The sequence below is a fragment of the Macaca nemestrina genome, chromosome 10, assembly GCF_043159975.1.
Source record: "Macaca nemestrina isolate mMacNem1 chromosome 10, mMacNem.hap1, whole genome shotgun sequence".
Taxonomy (NCBI): Eukaryota; Metazoa; Chordata; class Mammalia; order Primates; family Cercopithecidae; genus Macaca; species Macaca nemestrina.
The window spans coordinates 10,519,647-10,540,840 of NC_092134.1; the positions used below are offsets into that span (position 1 = coordinate 10,519,647).

Here is a 21,194-nt window from a genome sequence, read left to right on the forward strand (position 1 = left end):
TTGGGAGGCCAAGGCGGGTGGACCACTTGAGGTCAGAAGTTCAAGACCAACCTGGTCAACATGGTAAAACCCTGTCTCTACTAAAAATACAAAAAATAGCCGGGCATGGTGGCGGTCACCTGTAATTCCAGCTACTTAGGAGGCTGAGGCAGAAGAATTGATTGAACCCGGGAGGCAGAGGTTGCAGTGAGTCAAGACTGCACCACTGCACTCCACACTCCAGTCTGAGTAACAGAGCTAGACTCTGTCTCAAAAAAAAAAAAAAAAAAAAAAAAAGATTTAAATGTAAAAAGAAACTCTAAAAATGAAAAATTACAAGAGATTTTGTTTATTTATTTATTGAGGCAGGTTTCACTGTCACCCAGGCTGGAGTGCAGTGGCACAATCACAGCTTACCGCAGCCTCAACCTCCCAGGCTCAGGTGATCCTCCCACCTCAGCCTCCTTAGTAGCCAGGACTACAAGCACCTGGACACGTTGCCTGGCAAATTTTAGTATTTTATGTAGAGACAGGGTTTCACTATGTTGCCCAAGCTGGTCTTGAACTCCTGGGAAGCAATCCGCCTACCTCAGCCTCCCAAAGTGCTAGGACTACAGGTTTAAGCCACTGTACCTGGCCAAGAATTTATTTTGAATCTTGGGGTGGGTAATATCTTTCCCAACAGACACAAAAATACAAACTTCTGAATTTTTTGTAAAAAAATATCAATAACAAAGTCAAGAAAAAATGCCAAATTAGAGGACAATTTGAAATACCCACAAAGAACTTTAAAATCAATTTTGAAAAGAACAACTCGGTCCAGGTGTGGTGGCTCATGGCAGTAATGCCAGCGCTCTGGGAGGCTGAGGCAGGAGGATCACTTGAGCCCAGGAATTTGAGACTAGGCTGGGCAACATGGGAGACTCTGTCTCTAAAAAAATAATAAAACCATAGAAATAGGTCTCAGTTAAAAAAAAAAAACACACAACTCAAGAGAAAGAGGGACCAAGGATGTAAGGAGAAAAAAAAAAGGCTTTTCACCTTGAGAAAGTAAGTATTTCAACCAAAATTAAGAATGGAAATCAAAGCAATGTGGTAATATTTTTTAAATTTTTGTGCATATATCAGATTGGCAAAAAAAAAAGTTCTATAACATACTGTTGGTGAATGAGTGAGAAAATGGGCCCTCCCCTTCTCATTCTATTGGAATAGGTGCTTTGGAAGCCAAGTTTGGATGAATAACCTTTTGCCTTAGCAACTGCGCCTCCGGAAATTGAATCCATAGATGTACTTCCATGTGCACCAAAATATCACTACTTAAAATTAGAGATATACTTACTTTAAATCTATTTATCAGAATAAATTAACAATGAAGGGAAATGAGCAATTAGAAGATATGGTAAGAATCTATGATCAAAGGTTAAAATATTTGTGTTAAAGAAATGACCACTGGGCGTGGTACCTCACACCTGTAATCCCAGCACTTTGGCAGGCTGAGGCAGGCAGATCGTTTGAGCCTAGGAGTTCAAGACCAGAGTGGACAACACAGAGAGACTGCATTTCTAAAAAAATAATTAAAAATATTAGCCAGATGTGGTGGTGCACATCTGTAGTCCCAAGCTACTTGGGAGGCTGAGGTAGGAGGATCATCAGAGAGGATCCCAGCCAGGTATCCTTGGCATCCCAAAGTGTTGGGATTACAGGCCACTGCACCTGGGGCAGACTCTGTTTTATACCTTCTAGGACCCTTTAATTCTAGAATGGGGTGTGGGTTCTCTTTTATTGTGTTTTTAAATGTCATTATTTTTATACGATTCTATAATCATAGCCACAACTGAGAATTAAACAAATCTTCATTACTTATATTTTAAATTTATTTTATTGTTTGCTATCATCAGAAATGGATTTTCAGATTATTAAAACATTGAACCATAAGGCCAGGTGCAGTGGTTCACACCTGTAATCCCAGCACTTCGGGAGGCTGAGGTGGATAGATCACCTGAGGTCAGAGTTTGAGGCCAGCCTGGCTAACATGGTGAAACACCGTCTCTACTAAAAACACAAAAATTAGCCGGGCGTGGTGGCAGGCGCCTATAATCCCAGTTACTTGGGAGGCTGAGGACAAGAAATGCTTGAAATCGAGAGGTGAAGGTTGCAGTGACCCAAGATAGCATTGCTGAACTCCAGCCTTGGCGATAGAGCGAGACTGTATTTCAAAAAAAATACAAAGGCCGGGCGCAGTGGCTCATGCCTGTAATCCCAGCACTTTGGGAGGCCGAGACGGGCAGATCACGAGGTCAGGAGATCGAGACCATCCTGGCTAAGACGGTGAAACCCTGTCTCTACTAAAAATACAAAAAATTAGCCGGGCATGGTGGCAGACGCCTGTAGTCCCAGTTACTCAGGAGGCTGAGGCAGGAGAATGACGTGAACCCAGGAGGCGGAGCTTGCAGTGAGCTGAGATCACGCCACTGCACTTCAGCCTGGGCGACATGGCGAGACTCCGTCTCAAAAAAAAAAAAAAATACAAAAAACATTGAACCATAATGTTTTTCCAAATGATGTATTTTCGCCTTTAAATAGAAAAGAAAGAGGTAAGGCCACACTGTCCTTTGCAAATACCAGCTGTTTTTTCTTCCTTTCAAACCCTGTTTATAGGGTGAAGCCTATCTCCTGTTGAAGTCTTTGCCTCCTGCTGAAGCTGAGAAAACTGCGGAAAGAGTCATCATATGGGCAGGACTGGCCTCACAAGAAGAGACAGATCATTCTAAAGAGGTGACATTTTCAGTAAGTAAAACACAAGTAAATGCAATTTTTATGGCTATTAATCAATAGGATAGAAAAGATGGACTTACATATATGAAGATCTGCCATTCTCACTGCTAGGGTGGCCTAATGAACACAATTCATGGGTGAATTTACTATTAGGAAAAAAAAAAAATTGTGGCTGCCTTGGAGTGGCTGCTTGAGCCCACAGAGAATGACCTGGGAGCTGCGGGTTAGCGGGTATCTTGGAGTACCTGTTGTACATGAAAGGTTTCCATAATGCCTTGCGATATAAACAATGTTTTGTGTCATACAGGACATAATTATTACTGCTAAATAGTAATGTCAGCTACAGAACCAATATAAATCTATATAACCTTAGAACATTGAAACTTAGAAATGGTTTTAAGAGAGTTTACTTCTTTGCAGACAAGGAACCAAATTTATCCAGGATAGTTAGATTTTTACTGAGCCTAAGAAGTTGAGGCTGCAGTGAGCTATGATCGCACCACTACACTTGAACCTGGGTGACAGAGTGAGACCCTGTCTCAAAAAAGAAGAAATGACAACAAGGATGTTCAGCCAGTTTTTGTTGCTAAAAAGATAACATTTTCTATCACTCAACAGCCCCCATAGAAACACAAATTCAGCAAGAAGAATGCTATACCTGTTATGACATTCCAAATTTCTATGTAACTTACAATCTTTAAAAAAAAAAAAAAAAATTTTTTTTTTTTGAGACCGAGTCTTGCTCTGTCCCCCAGGCTGGAGTGCAGTGGCACGATCTTGGCTCACTGCAACCTCCACCTTCCGGGTTCAAGCGACTCTCCTGTCTCAGCCTCTCTAGTAGCTGAGATTACAGATGAACGCCACCATGCCCAGCTAACTTTTGTATTTTTAGTAGAGATGAGGTTTTGCCGTGTTGGCCAGGCTGGTCTCGAACTCCTGACCTTGGATGATCCGCCTGCCTCGGCCTCCCAAAGTGCTGGGATTACAGGCATGAGACACCATGCCTGGCCAAAAAAATTTTAACAGAAAATGTACACACCTGAATTTTTCTGGTCCAAATGCTCCATAAAAAGTAGTCAATTTTGCATGAGCTCTTAGAACCTGAAGAAGAAATAATTTAATAATCTGAATTTATATGCAACAATATTGAAATTAAAAAACATTAACAATTAATCATTACATTTCACATGTCTATACACATTCACATTTATCTCGTATCACAAGTCAATTCCCATAGGACTGCCTTTATTTCACACACACACACACACACACACACACACACACACACAAAACATGGGATAAGAAAAACATTTCCAATTACATCCAATTATAAAGGCACATATACAATAATTGTAGGAACACTTTAAAATCCATTTTCTCACTGATTTCTAAGTTCTTATGGTAAAATCCAGCTAGATTACAATACTTACTTTGAACTAAGAATTTAAATATTTATATGCTCACATGCACACACACATGTATTTTGGCACCATCATAATCATCATCACAGCTTATCTTCATTTGAATATTTAGCAGGTACCAGGTACTATGCACAACAGTTTACAGGAATTTTGATCTCAAAATGACTTTATAAAGTAAGTACCTATTAATATTACCATTTTGCAGTTAAGAAAACTAAGGTATTGAAATAACTTGCTCTTGATAAAATATGGGTTTATTTTGAATGGAAAACATAAAGGTATATTCACCCACATATTAACCTGGAAATCTAATGTAATTACCTCTTGCAAGCCATAGGAATAAATGAGAGCAGTTTTATCCTCTTTCTTCAAAAGCTAAGTAAGAATAATAAGAAATACCGTTAGAAGAATATCTACTATTTGGCTAGTTCCTAAATGATGGATTTTCTGTGAAATAACAAAATATTTAAAAAAATAAATTGTATTTAAGTGTGAAATGAATAGTAAACTATAAAGAACTGACATGTTTTAAAAAATAATGCATTTGGCCGGAGGCAGTGGCTCACACCTGTAATCCCAGCACTTTGGAACGCTGAGGTGGGCAGACTGCTTGAGCTCAGGAGTTTGGGACGACCCTGGGCAACATGGTGAAACCCCGTTTCTACTAAAATACAAAAAATTAGCGAGGCATCGTTGAGCACACCTGTAGTCCCAGCTACTAAGGAAGCTGAGGCACAAGAATCCCTTGAGCCCAGGAGGCTGAGGTTGCTGTGAGTTGAGATCGTACCACTGCACTCCAGTTTGGGGTACAGAATGAGACTCTGTTTCAAAAAAATAATAATAAAAATAAATAAATAAATAGCAACAATACTCGTAGGTCATTGCAAAAATGGCATTATTTGCAACTGCAAAAATTGCCTGTTAAAAAAGGTCTATAACAGAAAAAGAATCCCTTTTTATTATTATTATTATTTTTTTTTGAGACAGGGTCTTGCTCTGTCACCCAGGTTGGAGTGCAGTGGCACAATCTCTGCTCACTGCAACCTCCACCTCCTGGGTTCAAGCAATTCTCCTGCCTTAGCCTTCCAAGTAGCTGGGATTACAACCACGCACTACCAGGTCCGGCTAATTTTTCTTTTGTATTTTTAGTAGAGATGGGGTTTCATCATACTGGCCAGGCTGCTCTTGAACTCCTGACCTCAAGTGATCCGCTCGCGTGGGCCTCCCAAAGTGCTGGGATTATAGGCATGAGCCACTGCACCCAGCCAAGAATCCATTTTTTAAAAAATTATTTCTTTGGCATAGACTAATATATACAAACAGTATCAAAGCATACCCTCCCACCTTACAGACATTAGTACAGGGATTACAGCCACTGCGCTGGCCCCAATCCCAACACTTTGAGAATCTGAGGCAGGAGGATTGCTTGAACCAAGGAGTTTGAGTCTGCAATGCATTACAATTGCACTCCAGCCTAGGTGAAAGCAAGACCTTGTCTCAAAAACAAAGTGTTAGCAAAGATGTGGAGAAATTGGAACACTTATGCACTGTTGCTGGAAATGTGAAACGGCACAGTCACCATGGAAAATACAGTAGTTCCTTAAAAAATTAAAGAGAATTAGGGCCCAGTGTGGTGGCTCACGCCTGTAATCCCAGCATTTTGGGAGGCTGAGGCAGGCGGATCACTTGAGGTCAGGAGTTCAAGACTAGCCTGGCCAACATGGTAAAACCCCATCTCTACTAAAAATACAAAAATTAGCTGGGTGTGGAGGCACATGTCTGTAATCTCAACTACCTGGGAGGCTGAAGTGAGATAATCACTTGAGCTCGGGGGGCAGGCAGAGGTTGCACTGAGCCAAGATCACGCCATTGCACTCTAGCCTGGGAGACAGAGTGAGACTCTGTCTCAAAAAAAGAGAATTAGCATATGACCCAACATTTACACTTCTGGGTATATGCTCAAAAGAACTGAAAGAGGGACTCAAATAGACATCTGTACAACCATATTCATAGCAGCATTATTCACAGCAGCAAAAATGTGGAAATAACTAAAGAAGTCAGGGTTAGGGTCAGAGTCAGGGACCATGGATAAACAAACAAGAAAGAAAGTCTGTCATTTGCAACAACATGAATGAACCTGGAAGAGATTACGCTAAGTGAAATAAGCCAGTCACAAAAGACAAGTACTGTATGATTCCATTTAATATAAGGTACTTAGCAGTCAAAATTATATACATAGACAGCAGATGGTTTGCCAGGGGCTGGGGAGACAGAGAAATGGGAAGTCAGTGTTTAATGGGCAGAGTTTCAGTTTCATAACGTTGAAATGAGTTGGGGAGATGGATGATGGCTGCATGTGATTATGAATGTATTTAATACCACTAAATTTAAAAATGCTCAAGATAGGCCGGGTGCAGTGGCTCATGCCTATAATTGCGGCACTTTGGGAGGACAAAACAGGCAGATCATTTGAGGTCAGGAGCTCAAGACCAGACTGACCAACATGGTGAAACTCCGTCTCTACTAAAATATAAAAATTAGCCAGGTGTGGTGGCGGACACCTGTAATCTCAGCTACTTGGAAGGCTGAGGCAGCAGAATCACTTGAACCCAGGAGGTGGAGGTTGCAGTGAGCCGAGATCGTACCACTGCACTCCAGCCTGGGCGACAGTGCTAGACTCCCTCTCAAAAATAAAACAAAATACATTTTTTTAAAAAAAGGTTAAGATGGTAAATTTCATGTTATGTATTTTTTAACAAAATAAAAACAAAATTGGGGGAAAAAAGTATAAACAACCCAAATGTCCATCAACTGGTAAACAGAGAAACAAAACGTGGTATATCCATAAAATAGAATATTATTTGGCAATAAAAAAAAATATAGCACTGACGTGGTACAGCATGGATGAACCCTGAAAATATTTATTTTTATTTTTATTTTTTGGGGGGACACAGCCTTGCTCTGTCACCAGGCTGGAAGCACGATCTCGGCTCAAAGCAACCTCTACCTCCTGGGTTGAAGCGATTCCCTTCCCTCAGTCTCCTGGGACTACAGGGATGCGCCACCACGCCCAGATAATTTTTTGTATTTTTTGTATTTTAGTAGAGACTGGGTTTCACCATGTTGGTCATGATGGTCTCGATCTCCTGACCTCGTGATCTGTCCACCTCGGCCTCCCAAAGTGCTGGAATTACAGGCATGAAACAACGCGTCCAGCCCAAACCCTGAAAATATTATGCTAAGTGAAAGAAGACAGACATGAAGGAGACATATATGACTCCATTTATTTGAACCATTCGGAATAGGCAAATCTAGAGAGACAGGAGGTAAATTAGTGGTTTCCTGAAGCTGGGGGACTGGGGGAAATGGGGAATGACTATTAATGGCATAGAGGTTTGATTTTGTTTTGTTTTTTGATAGAGTCTCACTCTGTTGCCCAGGCTGCAGTGGCACAGTTTTGGCTCACCGCAACCTCTGCCTCTCAGGTTCAAGCGATTCTCCTGCCTCAGCCTGCCAAGCAGCTGGAACTACAGGACTGTACCACCAGACCCAACTCATTTTTATATTTTTAGTAGAGATGGGGTTTCCCCATGTTGGCCAGGCTGGTCTTGAACTCCTGACCTCAAGTGACCCACTCACCTCTGCCTCCCTAAGTACTGGGATTACAGGCATAAGCCACCTCACCCAGACATTTACAAATTTTATCTTTTAATTTTTTTTCTTTTTCTGTTGAGACAGAGTCTCTGTCGCCAGGCTGAAGTGCAGTAGCTGATCTCAGCTCACTGCAACCTCTGCCCCCCAGGTTCAAGCAATTCTCCTGCCTCAGCATCCCAAGCCCAAGCAGCTGGGACTACAGGCGTGCACCACCACACCCAGCTAATTTTTGTATTTTTAGTAGAGACAACAAGAGGTCTCACCATGTTGGCCAGGCTGGTCTTGAACTCCTGACCTCAGGTGATCCACCCAACTTGGCCTCCCAAAGTGCTGGGATTACACGATTGAGCCACCGCGCACAGCCTTAATTTTATTTTTTGAGACAAAGTCTCGCTCTGTCACCCAGGCTGGAGAGCAGTGGCGCAAATTCAGCTCACCGCAGCCTCCAGCTCCCGGATTCCAGCAATTCTCGTGCCTCAGCCTCCCTAGTAGCTGGAACTACAGGCATGTGCCACCACGCCCAACTAATTTTTATATTTTTAGTAGAGATGGAGTTTCACCATGTTGGCCAGGCTGGTTTTGAGCTCCTGACCTCAGGTGATCCACCCACCTCAGCCTCACAAATTGCTGGGATTAAGGTGTGAGCCACCACATCCGACCCTAAAGATTCTTTTAGGGGAGATTTTAAAGTTCTACAATTGACATTAATGATGCTTGCACAACTCAAGGAATATATTAAAAACCACTGAACTGTATACTTTAAATGGGTGAATTGTATAGGATGTGAATTATCTCCATTAAGCTGTTATAAAAACTTTTTTATTAATAATACACACAGAGGATAGGAGAAAAAAATATATTTGAGGCAGGATTATGAGAGATTAAAACAAATTCTCCCCCACCCACAAAAACCAAAATACAAAAAAACGAACCTACCCTGGTTTTGGCATAATTCAGCATCTCTTGAGTCGTTTCATAGGTTATCCACTGAGCCTTCAGGCAGTAATTCACCACAAATTCATCATCCTGTTTCACAAATGCCAGACACAGTAAGGCAACCTAACGTTGATCAACACATCAGTCTAAATACTCTAGTATGTGACAAGAAAAACATACCTGGATTTTATGTAGATTTTCCTTAGCATCATCTACAAGTTGTTGCCATTCAGTCTGTTCACTGGCATCCACAGAACTCAATGCCAGTTTCTCCAATATATGATTTGACTTGACCTTGTAAACAAGCTGTAATATAAATATGCCACATCCAGCAATGTGAACTACAATAATACCTGCGGATGGCTTATTCTCAGAGAAAGCTGAGTGAAATAAACTACTATGAAAAAGGGGAATCCTCATGCGCTCCAGGAATAAGATTTAAAGAAAGTAACATTCAGATATCTGAGAGGTGAACCAGATTATTAGCAAGTATAGGAACCATTTCTGTTGAGTCCTTACAAAACGTGTCAAGCACTACACTTACTAAGAGCTTTATATGAGCTAAGATATGGAATCTAAATATCCATCAACAGATAAGTGAATAAATAAAATGTGGTATATTTGCACAATAAAATATTGTTCAGTCTAGAAGCTGGGTGTAGTGCCAGCCTGCTCAGGAGGCCGAGGCAGGACAACCATTTGAGCCCAGGAGTTCGAGTCCAGCCTGGGCAACATGGTAAGACCTTATTTGAAAAAAAAAAAAGAGGGAAAATCTGTCATTTGCAACAACAACATAGATAAACCTGAAGGACATTACGCTAAGTGAGATAAGTCAGACACAATAAAAAAAATACTATATGATCTCACATGTGAAATCTTAAAATAGTAAAACTCATAAAAGTAGAGAGTATAGGCTGGGCATGGCGGCTCACGCCTGCAATCCCAGCACTTTGGGAGGTTGAGGTAGAATTACTTGAACCTGAAAGGCGGAGGTTGCAGTGAGCAGAGATCGTGCTACTGCACAACAGAGCAAGACTCCATCTCAAAAAAAAAAAAAAAAAAGTAGAGTAGAATGTTGATAACTAGAGCCCAGGGGAAGGGGCTAGGGGATACAGAGATGTTGTTCCAAGGCTGCAAAGCTTCAGTTAGAAGGAAGAATGAGTTTCAGAGGTCTGTGACGACTGTAGTTAGTAATAATGTATATTTTAAAATTGCTAAAAGAGCCAGGCGTGGTGGCTCACACCTGTAATGCTTGCATTTTGGGAGGCCGAGGCAGGTGGATTTCCTGAGCTCAGGAGTTCAAGACCAGCTTGAGCAACATGGCGAAACCCAGTCTCTACTAAAAATACAAAATATTAGCCAGGCATGGTGGTGCGCGTCTGTAATCCCAGCTACTCAGGAGGCCGAGGCACAAGAATCACACGAACCTGGGAGGTGGATGTTGTAGTGAGCCAAAATCGCACCACTGCACTCCAGTTTGGAAGACAGAGCAAGACTCTGTCTCAAAAAAAAAAAAAAATTGCTAAAAGAGTAGGTTTTAAATGTTCTCACCAGAAAAAAAGATAAGTGAGGTGATAGTTATGTTAATTAGCTTGATTTAGTCACTGCACAATGTAAATGTATAAAATCACCATATTGCACATCGAAAGTATATACAATTATTCTTGTTTTTCTTTTTCTTTTTATTTATTTTTTTGGCGATGGAGTCTCGCTCTGTTGCCCAGGCTGGAGTGCAGCGGCAGGATCTCGGCTCACTGCAACCTCTGCCTCCCCGGTTCAAGCGATTCTCCTGCCTCAGCCTCCTGAGTAGCTGCGACTACAGGTGCCTGCCACCACGCCCAGCTAATTTTTTGTATTTTTAGTAGAGACGGAGTTTCATCGTTTTAGCCAGGATGGTCTCGATCTCCCGACCTCGTGATCTGCCTGCCTGGGCCTCCCAAAGTGCTGGGATTATAGGCGTGAGCCACCGCGCCCAGCCCTTATTTTTCTTTTTGAGACTGTCTTGCTGTGTCACCCAGGCTGGAGTGCACTAGTGCATTCTTGGCTCACTGCAACCTCCGCCTTCTGATTCAAGCGATTCACCTGCCTCAGCCTCCAGAGCAACTGGGACAACAGGCATCCACCACCATGCTCAGCTAATATTTGTATTTTTAGTAGAAACAGGGTTTTTCCATGTGGGCCAGGATGGTCTTAAACTCCTGGCCTCAAGTAATCCACCCACCCTGACCTCCCAAAGTGTGGGATTACAAAGGTAAGCCACTGTACCCGGCCAAGTATATACGATTATTTATCAACCGAAGAAAGAGATTTATATGAATTGTCTTTTTAAATTATCATAACCTAAGAACTAAGCATTTACATGTCATCATGACACTATAGGGTAAGTACTAATATTCCCATTTTACAAACAAGAAAACTGAGACCCAAGAAAGGTTAAGTAATGTGTCTGAAATTATGCAGTCCAAAAATGACAGAGCCAATTTCATTTGTCTGTTTAGAGACAAGGTCTCACTCTGTCACTCAGGCTAAAACGCAGTGGTGTAGTCACAGCTCACTGCAGCCTGGAACTCCCGGGCTCAAGCAATTCTCTTGCCTCAGCATCTCAAGTAGCTGGGACTACAGGGGCACACCACCACGCCCACCCAGCTCATGAAGCTGGTTTTTAAAGACAACCAATTTTCTAAGCCTACTAAAAGTTCTTTAAAGGTTAGAGTCAGAAATACTCAGATTTCAGGTTCTGTTTCCAATGGACACAATACGAATTTTGACAGGGACTCTCTGGTTCTGAAAACTATAAATGATAACAAAGAGTAGTTTCATTCATGAATATTCCCCTCATTTCTTTCATGGATTTTCTGTTTTGGTTTGGTTTTTTTGCTCCGTTCTCTCTTTTTAAACATTACTTCTAAAATCTTTCAGATGTTCAGAAAGGTAATAATGTAAATTATAAATACTATAATAATAATGTACTCATCACCTTTAGCTTAAAAATAAAGCAGATGTTACCAATAGTTTCAGATCCCACTGTCGTCTTTCCAAATACATCATCCTCCTTCCCCCAAGCAGAAGTATGTTATTCTTGTATTTAGTACTTATTCCATTAATTACTTTGTCTCTTAACTTGTATGCATTTCTAAACAACACACAGAATTATTCTTGCTAGGTATGGTGTCTCGCGCCTGTAATCCCGGCACTTTGGGAGGCCGAGGAGGGAGGATCACTTGAGGTCAGGAGTTCAAGACCAGCCTGGGCAACATAGCAAGACTGTCTCTACAAAATATACATATAAATAAATATAAATTTTTTGGCCAGGCGCAGTGGCTCATGCCTATAATCCCAGCACCTTGGGAGGCTAAGGCAGGTAGATCACTTGCAGTCACGAATTCAAGACCAGCCTGGCCAACATGGTAAAACCCTGTCTCTACAAAAAACACAAATATATATATATAATATATATTTTTAAGGAAGTATTCTGTATGTTTTAAACCATTATATTTTTAAAACAAGCACATGAGTACCAAGCACCCACTTAGTAAATATTAATTCTTTAACCAACTACAATAAGGCTTTCCCTTTTATTACTTCTCCCAAAACTGACTTTTCAAGGATTATCAATTACCTAATTGCTGTGTTCTCCAGACATTTTTCAGCTTTTACACTTGATCTTCTCTGTAGTATTTGAAACTGCTGATCACTCCCCAGTATGTTTAAAACTTACTGCTTCCTTGGCTTCCATAATCATACATTCTTACAGTTTTCCTCCCTTATTTCTTCCCAAATATGTGTACAGCCCTTCCTCCTCTATCCCTCATATGCTACTGCCCCACATCACATCCTCAGATGTATTTTCACTCTCTGCATTTGCTGGAGTCATCTGAGCCATTACACTGGTGTCTCCTACCTTTAGAGGTAGCGTAGGTCACTCCTCAACTTCCCACCAGACATCCTTATTTCACCAGACCCTTCACATCCACTTTCTTTTTTTTTTTTAAATTTAGAGATAGGAGGCTCACTATGATGCCTAGGCTGGGGTGCAGTGGCTATTAACAGGCCAATCTTACTGCATTATAGCCTGAAACACCTGGGCTCAAGCAATCCTCCTGCCTCAGCCTCCTGAGTAGCTAGAACTACAAGCATGCACCACTGTGCTCAGCTCACACCCAATTTGCATAAAGCAGAACTTTTCATCTTTTATCCCTAACCTGCTCTTCCACACATACTCCTCATTTCAGGTCATGCCATCGTCACTCAATGTGTATGCTGAGCCAGAGTCCAGCAAGTCAACCTCAAGTCCCCTGCCCTTCCTTCCATTTGATTACTAAGTCCTGCTGATTCTACCCACCATATTCCTCTCTCTCTCTTTTTTTTTTTTTTCTGAGACAGAGTCTTGCTGTGTTGCCCAGGATAGAGTGCAGTGGTGTGATCTCGGCTCACTGTAACCTCCACCTCCCCGTTTCAAGCGATTCTCCTGCCTCAGCCTCCCGAGTAGCTGGGACTACAGGCATGTGCCATTACACTTGGCTAATTTTTGTATTGCCAGTGTAGTATTTTTAGGTTTCGCCATATTGCCCAGGCTGGTCTTAAATGCCTGATCCCAGGTTATCTGCCCGCCTCAGCCTCCCAAAGTGCTGGAATTAAAGGAGTGAGCCGCCACACCCGGCCTATATTCTTCTCTTATCAGCCTTCTCTCTCACCTATATCTGTACTTCGTTGCCCTGGTTCAGGGCAATGAACCTTGTCTCGACAAAAAATTTAAAAATTAGTTGGTCATGGTGGTATGTACCTATAGTCCCAGCCACTTGGGAGGCTGAGGCAGGAGAATCACTTGAGCCTGGAAGGTCAAGGCTGCGGTAAGCTATGATCGCCCCACTGTACTCCAGCCTGGGTGACAGAGGTCCCTACTTCTGCATCATCATCTTCTTTTTCTCTGCTGCCCATATAACCTACATTCTAGTCCCACCTAATCAGTAGGAGTTCCTGAAGCATCACAAGTCCCCCTCATTCTATCCACGCTGACCTTGTACCCAGAATCCCTTCCCCTCCCTGGTCTGTCTGGAACACCTTTAAGACCTGACCTGAGGCCAGGCCCAGTGGCTCACGCCTGTAATCCCAGCATTCTGGGAGACCAAGGCAGGCAGATCACGAGGTTAGGAGTTCAAGGCCAGCCTGGCCAACATGGTGAAACCCCATCTTTACTAAAAATACAAAAATTAACCGGGCATGGTGGTGCACGCCTGTAATCCCAGCTACTCGGGAGGCTGAGGCAGGAGAATCGCTTGAACCCAGGAGGCAGAGGTTGCAGTGAGCTGAGACTGCACCACTGCACTCCAGTCTAGGCAGTAGAGCAAGACTCCGTCTCAAAAAAAAAAAAAAAAAAAAAAAGACCTGGCCTGAAAACGATCTCCTCAGTAACATCTTTCTGGCCCACTATGGGTCACTCTTTCCTCTGAATTTCTAATCAACTTCAGTCATATCTTTATTACAGCCTTAATCACACTAAATTCCAATTATGTATTATATGTCTGTCCCCTCAGCCTCTAGCACATGACGAAATGCTTGTTTGGTGAACAAATGAATACATGAATGATTACCTCAACATCCAGTCCAAACTGAAAGGCAAAACTCTCAGCTTCAGCAAATCTGTGTTTGTGAAGTAACCGACTCAATCTGATAAGATGGAAAAGAAATTTTGTTAAATGCTTATTAGTCAGGTAATTTAAGTTATTCACTAAAGGGTAAAGCTTAAAAAAAATGAGAAGTTACCTGTTTTCTGGTAAAGCTTCTGTAAGACATCTGAGTACTAACACAGAGACTGAGTCTTCAGACAATCTGGAAAAAAATTTCACTATAAATGTGCTTGTCTTTTAACATTAATATATAAAATTTAATGTAACTATGACTTAACATGCTAAAACATGACCTACTTTGGATCATTTTTGCAAACTCCTTCTAAAAGGTATATGGTATCCTACAATAACAATAAAAACATGATTAAAATTCCAATATAAGAACAATGCATTTTATAATTACTAGAGTAACTACTGATAATTCAGGCACGAATTATCCATCAAGGGATTTTAAAACAACTGGGTATCCCATAAATATATATACCTACTATGTAGCCACAAAAATTTAAGGAAAAAAAAACAAACACTGGGAAAAAAACAGCTAGGAAAGATAAATCCCATAGACTCAAAATAATATCACACAGGTTACTTACTATTAAGGGAAAAACACTTTACAAATGGAGAAATCTGACAGAACTGCCTTAACCACATGATCACATTTAAAATCACCCATAACAGGACAAATGGATACCCTGAGCCCCTTAATGTGATGTGGTTAGAAAATAGTGTTACCTGCGCAGTATTCGTGCCAACAAAGCTTAACATGAATCTAATCATGATGAAACAATCAAATCCAAATAGAGAAACATTCTGCAAAACCACAGGGTTGGGACTCTTCAAAAATGTCAATGTCTTAAAAGACAAAAAATGGACTGGATGCAATGGCTTACACGTGTAATCCCAGCACTTTGGGGAGCTGAGTCAAGAAGCTCACTTGAGCTCAGGAGCTTGAGTCTAACCTAGGAAACATAGTGAGACCCCCTCTCTACAAAAAATATACAAATTAGCCAGGTGGTGGTGCACACCTGTAGTCCCAGCTACTCAGGAGGCTGAGGCAGGAGGATCACTTGAGCGCAGGAGTTGGCAGCTGTAGTGAGCTATGATCGAGCAACTGTACTACAACTTGGGCAACAGAGCAAGACCCTGTCTCAACAACAACAAAAACACATAGAGAACTAAATTTGATGAGTGATCCTTGATTAGATCATGAATAAGGAAAAACAAAATAGCTTTAAAGTAATTGGCCCAACTGGTAAAATTTGAACCTAGAAGAGTTTATAATAAATAGTAATGTATTTATGTTACATTTTCTGAGTGTGATAATTGCATTGTAGAAGAAGTCCCTTATTTTTAGAAGATACCTGCTGAAGATTTAGGCATGACAGGTCATGATGTCTACAAGTAACTTCCAAAGTTTGGAAAACTATAGTGTGTATGTAAAAAGAAATTAAACAAACGTGGTAAAATATTTTAAAATATGTAAATTAGTTACATAAATATGAAAAATGGTTACATAAATATGTAACAGCAAGTCTCCATCTCCCGTTATCATCTATACCTCCTATAGCGACACAAGAAAGAAGAATAAGCAGATGACTGATTTTTTTTTCTCTCTTTTTTAATATGATGACTAACCTTAGACTATCAAGTAAGTATATTCAAGGATCTCTATTAATAAATATAGTTATAAACTTGAAATTTATCCAGGTTTCCACTAGGTTCCACTAATGCTTAGCTTAATTATTAAGGCTTTTAATGATCCCTGATTAGATACTGGATAAAGAAAAAAGTAGTTAAAAGAATAGTTTAAAATGCAAATAAACTTACTGTGCTAATTCCTGTTTGGACCAGAGAAGAAACACTAGATACTTCCAAAGAATATAATATTTCCATTGTAGGTAATGAATAAACCACGAGGTTTTTCATCTAAGAAAAACAGCAGAGCAATTAATTTAGCAGATCAATTTAAACCTGCAAGTACAAAACAGCACTTCACAACTAAGAGCAGATTAAAACACATGGGAGCGGCTGGGCGCGGTGGCTCATGCCTACAATCCCAGCACTTTGGGAGGCTGAGGCAGGCGGATTGCCGGAGCTCTGGAGTTTGAGACCAGCCTGGGCAACACGGTGAAACCCCATCTCTACTAAAATACAAAACATTAGCCGGGTGTGGCAGCGTGCCTCTGTAATCACAGCTACCGGGGAGGCTGAGGCAGGAGAATCTCTGGAACCCAGGAGGCGGAGGTTGTAATAAGCCAAGATTACACCACTGCACTCCAGCCTGGGTGACAGAGTGAGACTCCATCTCAAAAAAAAAAAAACAAAAAAAAAACACATGGGAGCACTTTGGGAGGCTGAGGCAGGCAGATCACTTGAGGTCAGGAGTTGGAGACCAGCCTAGCCAACATGGTGAAACCCCATCTCTACCAAAAAATACCAAAAAATTTAGCTGGAATGTAGTGGTGCACGTCTGTAATCCCAGCTACTTGGGAGGCTGAGGCAGGAGAATTGCTTGAACCCGGGAGGAAGACATTGCGGTAAGCCGAGATTGCACCACTGCACTCCAGCCTGGGTGAAAGAGTGAGACTGTCTCTAAATAAATAAAAAAATAAATAAAACACACAGTACAAAGCTAAATGCAAAAAATAAGCATTTATAAGTAAGCCTGTTACTGTATGACTTATTTTATTTTACTTTTTTTTGAGATGGAGTTTCGCTCTTGTTGCCCAGGCTGGAGTACAATGGCTCGCTCTCGGCTTACTGCAACCTCTGCCTCCAGGGTTCCAGTGATTCTCCTGTCCCAGCCTCTTGAGTAACTGGAATTATAGGTGCACGCCACCATACCCGGCTAATTTTTTATATTTTTAGTAGAGACTGGGTTTCACCATGTTGTCCATGCTGGTCTCAAACTCCTGACCTCAAGTGATCCACCCACCTTGGCCTCCCAAAGTGCCGGGATTACAGGTGTGAGCCACCGCACCCAGCTTGTTACTGTATGATTTAAATGTCACATATGAAATAATGTTCTACCCCATATTCCAAATATGTTGAATGAAAATCCATACATATACCTGAAGTCCATTCTACAGTTTGTATTTAAGGTGAATATAATTCCTCAGTGCCAGAACTACGTAAGAGTCACTCTAATAAACACTTTCTTGGGCCAGGCGCAGTGGCTCACACCTGTAATCCCAGCACTTTGGGAGGCTGAGGTGGGCAAATCACGAGGTCAGGAGACTGAGACAAGCCTGGTCAAAAAGGCGAAACCCTGCCTCTACTAAAAATACAAAAATTAGCTGGGCGTGGTGGCAGGCGCCTGTAATCCCAGCTACTTGGGAGGCTGAAGCAGGAGAATTGTTTGAACCCAGGGGGCGAGGGGTTGCAGCGAGCCGAGATTGTGCCATAGCACTGCAGCCAGGAGGACAGTGCGAGACCCCATCTCAAAAAAAAAATAATAATAAAATAAAATAAATACTTTGCTATGGGCATTTTTGGTTCCTGAAGTGCTCCATTTAAAATATGGAGACAAGATTTATAGCTTTTTACTTTAAATGGGGAAAAAAAAGAGTTCTGCAGGATTATTTCTGATTGTTAGGTTTCGTGTGAACTAAGAGCTAATATGCTGTATTATTTAACATCTACTTTTGTATTCGCTAATGCTTTTTCTGACACATAATATAGACAAGCACGAAATAAAATTTTCCAATACCTTCTTATTAGCTGTAGCTGTCAGAGCTATTAATTTGAGATTTGTAATTCCTTGCCTAAAAGAGAAAAGAAGCTTTAAATAATTCAAGTAAGCTTTTACACAATAAAAACATACATTATCTATCAATTTAAAAAAGTACGCTTTGCCAATTACAAGATATAAACTAAGTTAAAGTAACACTCTTCCGTAAAAAATAAAATGTAATAGACACTGTATTCCATTTCTGCACGTTTATGCCCAGACTGACACAGTTTCTAACACAATCACTTGAAGGTTCCTATTGCCTGTTCCCAGTGAATTTTGCAAACAACAAATTGGTCTTTACTCTGTCAGACTGTTTCACAATGTTGCTTAGAACATAAAACATAATAAATGATCTGAACAAAACCAGACAAGAAACCTGGTGCTAATAGAAGGGAAATGACTACTAGCCATAGCCATAACATACCATGTAACTGATGAAAGAGAATCTGCTTCTGTAGTAAGAAGAAACTCTTCTACGTTAAGAGAGGGCCAGTTCCATACAGGAGTTAAAGTGTAAATATCCCATAAACTCAGCACGTTCTGCAATAGAGACATTTCATTTACATGTATTTTGTTTTGAGACAGAGTTTCGCTCTTGTCGCCCAGGCTGGAGCAGAATGGTGTGATCTCGGCTCACTGCAACCTCCGTCTCCTGGGTTCAAGTGATTCTCCTGCCTCAGCCTTCCGAGTAGCTGGGATTGCTGGCACCCACCACCAAGCCCGGCTAATTTTTTGTATTTTTAGTAGAGACGGGGTTTCACCATGCTGGCCAGGCTGGTCTCGAACTCCGGACCTCAGGTGATCTACCCACCTCGACCTCCCAAAGTGCTGGGATTACAGGCGTGAGCCACCGTGCCTAACCTACATGTCTTAATGATTACAAATTTACATCTCAGGCCAGGCGCAATGGCTCACGTCTGCAATCCCAGCACTTTGGGAGGCCGAGGTGGGTGCATCACCTGAGGTCAGGAATTCGAGACCAGCCTGGCCAGCGTGGTGAAACCCCGTCTCTACTAAAAATACAAAAAATTAGCCGGGCGTGGTGGTGGGAGCCTGTAATCCCAGATACTCGGGAGGCTGAGGCAGGAGAATTGTTTGAACCCAGAAGGTGGAGGTGGCAGTGAGCCAAGATCGCACCATTGTGCTCCAGCCTGGGCGACAAGAGCGAAACTCTGTTTCAAAAAAAAAAAAATTTACATTTCAGGATCAACTTTTTTTGGTACATATACTGAAATAAACCACAGTACACAAGATAGTAATCCACCCTAGCTAAAACCCTTGTCTTTGTAAATCTGACAACATTTTTGTTGTAAAACATGATATCAAGTAAAAACATTGAAGGAGAAACAAGAAACATACATCAGTATCAAGAACAAAAAGTAGATTGTCTATTAGCTGGAACTTCTTTGCACCTACAAAAGAGAAAATAAGATGTCTAAGGATTTTATTTCAATATTTCATATATCTAAATAGTAAATTAACATATTCACAGAAAGGCAGAACTATATAACTACTAGGTCCTATTTTCTTTTATTTCTGCCTCTATTTCTGTTAGGTGATTACTAAAATGTAAAACCTCCCAAAATGAAGACTAACAGCTGTAACATGTCAAGAACTGTCCTGTATGTGAACAACCATCAAACTATTCTGGCTTGTTTCAAAGAGTGGTAGGGTAAAATGACCCATATGTCAGCCTAAGTACACTGACATAAAAATTAAAACTCACCAATAATTGTCTAAAATAGTGTCATTAACTTATTTTACCTTTAATAATCTCTGCATCAATAAGGTTCTTAACTGTCATTCCTTTCTTGGAAAAATCTGGTTCCCATTTTGAGAATGCACAATTGCCAGTTCCCTGGAAAAACGAACACAGCACATCAACTGCAAATTTCATTCTTAGACCTGAGCGTTCCTCAAAGTAGAAACATGTAAGTTTTATAGGTTATTAACTTTAAAATATATTTATATATTCTAACTAGGTTTCATCTTCCAGTTCCTCTCTTGATTTGAGAAGAGAATGAAAAAAACAGTGTACTATTGGAATTCATGGTTATTACAACTTTTTTTTTTTTTTTTTACTAATTTGAGACAGGGTCTCACTCCATTGCCCAGGCTGGAGGGCAGTGATCACAGCTCACCGCAGCCTCAAACTCCTGGACTCAAGCTATCCTCCCACCTCAGCCTCCCCAGTAGCTGGGACTACAGGTGAGCATCACCACAACTGGCTAATTTACTATTTGTTGTAGAGACAGGGTCTCCCTATGTTGCTGAGACTGGTCTCAACCTCCTGGGCTCAAGCAATCCTCCCACCTCAGCCTCTCAAAGTGCTGGGATTATAGGCATGAGCCACTATGCCAGCCTTCACACAAATATTTAATGAGCATATTTAGGCAACTAGCACTAAAGACACGCAGTGAACTTTTAAGATCTCTTCCAGGATTATGATTAAAATATAGTCTTTGATAAGTATTTTCATTAAAATACCACAAATAATTGGAAAAAATTTTATAAATATTAATTTTAAATTATTTGAAACCCTGGTGAAATGTTAAATTAGATATGCACGATATGGAAATATGACTGCTTCTTTTCTCTCTTTTTTGTTTCTTCTTTTTTTAGAGACGGGATCTCACTGTGTTGCCAGGCTACAGTGAAGTGGCGTGATCATAGGTGCGATCAGAGCTACTGCAGCCTCATACTCCTGGGCTCAAGCAATTCTTCTGCCTCAGCTTCCCAAGTAGCTGGGACCATAGGTGCATGCCATGGCACGCAGCTGACTACTACTTAATATATAAATTTGGCAAGTAAAAATGTTGTAAATGTTGTAATTATATTGAGTTTTTGCCTAATCTTTGAATATAACATTAGGTGTTTTCCTCCAAAATTCAAAGAAATTATGATCACAGTTATTGGAAGTGGCATACCAATAATGAAACGTTACTTTTTACGTGTAACATGAGATATAAGACATTATACACAAGGTATACATGCCAATGGTTGTGAATGAATTGTGCTTTTCTATGTGCATGCTTGTCCACGTTCCCATTTCACTAATAACAAAACTTG

At 41.0% G+C, this 21,194-nt stretch overlaps 1 protein-coding gene and 1 long non-coding RNA gene across 5 annotated transcripts in view; one reads left to right on the forward strand and one right to left on the reverse strand.

The window, feature by feature from the left end:
- The window catches only part of LOC105495458 (kinetochore associated 1), a 100,637-nt gene that overhangs the window by 60,874 nt on the left and 18,569 nt on the right, over positions 1-21,194 (reverse strand). For both annotated transcript variants that reach the window (XM_071070897.1, XM_071070896.1), the window contains exons 9-20: positions 19,890-19,983; positions 19,485-19,537; positions 18,550-18,665; positions 18,102-18,156; positions 16,220-16,318; positions 14,690-14,733; positions 14,529-14,594; positions 14,357-14,432; positions 8,946-9,071; positions 8,766-8,855; positions 4,497-4,550; positions 3,794-3,855 (exon numbers count right to left, since the gene is read on the reverse strand). In XM_071070897.1, the coding sequence (XP_070926998.1) occupies positions 3,794-3,855; positions 4,497-4,550; positions 8,766-8,855; positions 8,946-9,071; positions 14,357-14,432; positions 14,529-14,594; positions 14,690-14,733; positions 16,220-16,318; positions 18,102-18,156; positions 18,550-18,665; positions 19,485-19,537; positions 19,890-19,983 (935 nt within the window). The remainder of the gene's footprint in view (positions 1-3,793; positions 3,856-4,496; positions 4,551-8,765; positions 8,856-8,945; positions 9,072-14,356; positions 14,433-14,528; positions 14,595-14,689; positions 14,734-16,219; positions 16,319-18,101; positions 18,157-18,549; positions 18,666-19,484; positions 19,538-19,889; positions 19,984-21,194) is intronic.
- On the forward strand, positions 1,846-20,886 carry LOC139356618 (uncharacterized). Of its 3 annotated transcripts, none has more exons than XR_011608721.1 (4): positions 1,846-1,983; positions 2,638-2,766; positions 20,217-20,333; positions 20,748-20,871. It is a non-coding gene; the product is annotated as an uncharacterized lncRNA (long non-coding RNA). The 3 variants fall into 3 exon arrangements; XR_011608719.1 differs by lacking the exon at positions 20,217-20,333 and adding an exon at positions 14,300-14,476 and having other exon boundaries at positions 20,748-20,832; XR_011608720.1 differs by lacking the exon at positions 20,217-20,333 and having other exon boundaries at positions 20,748-20,886.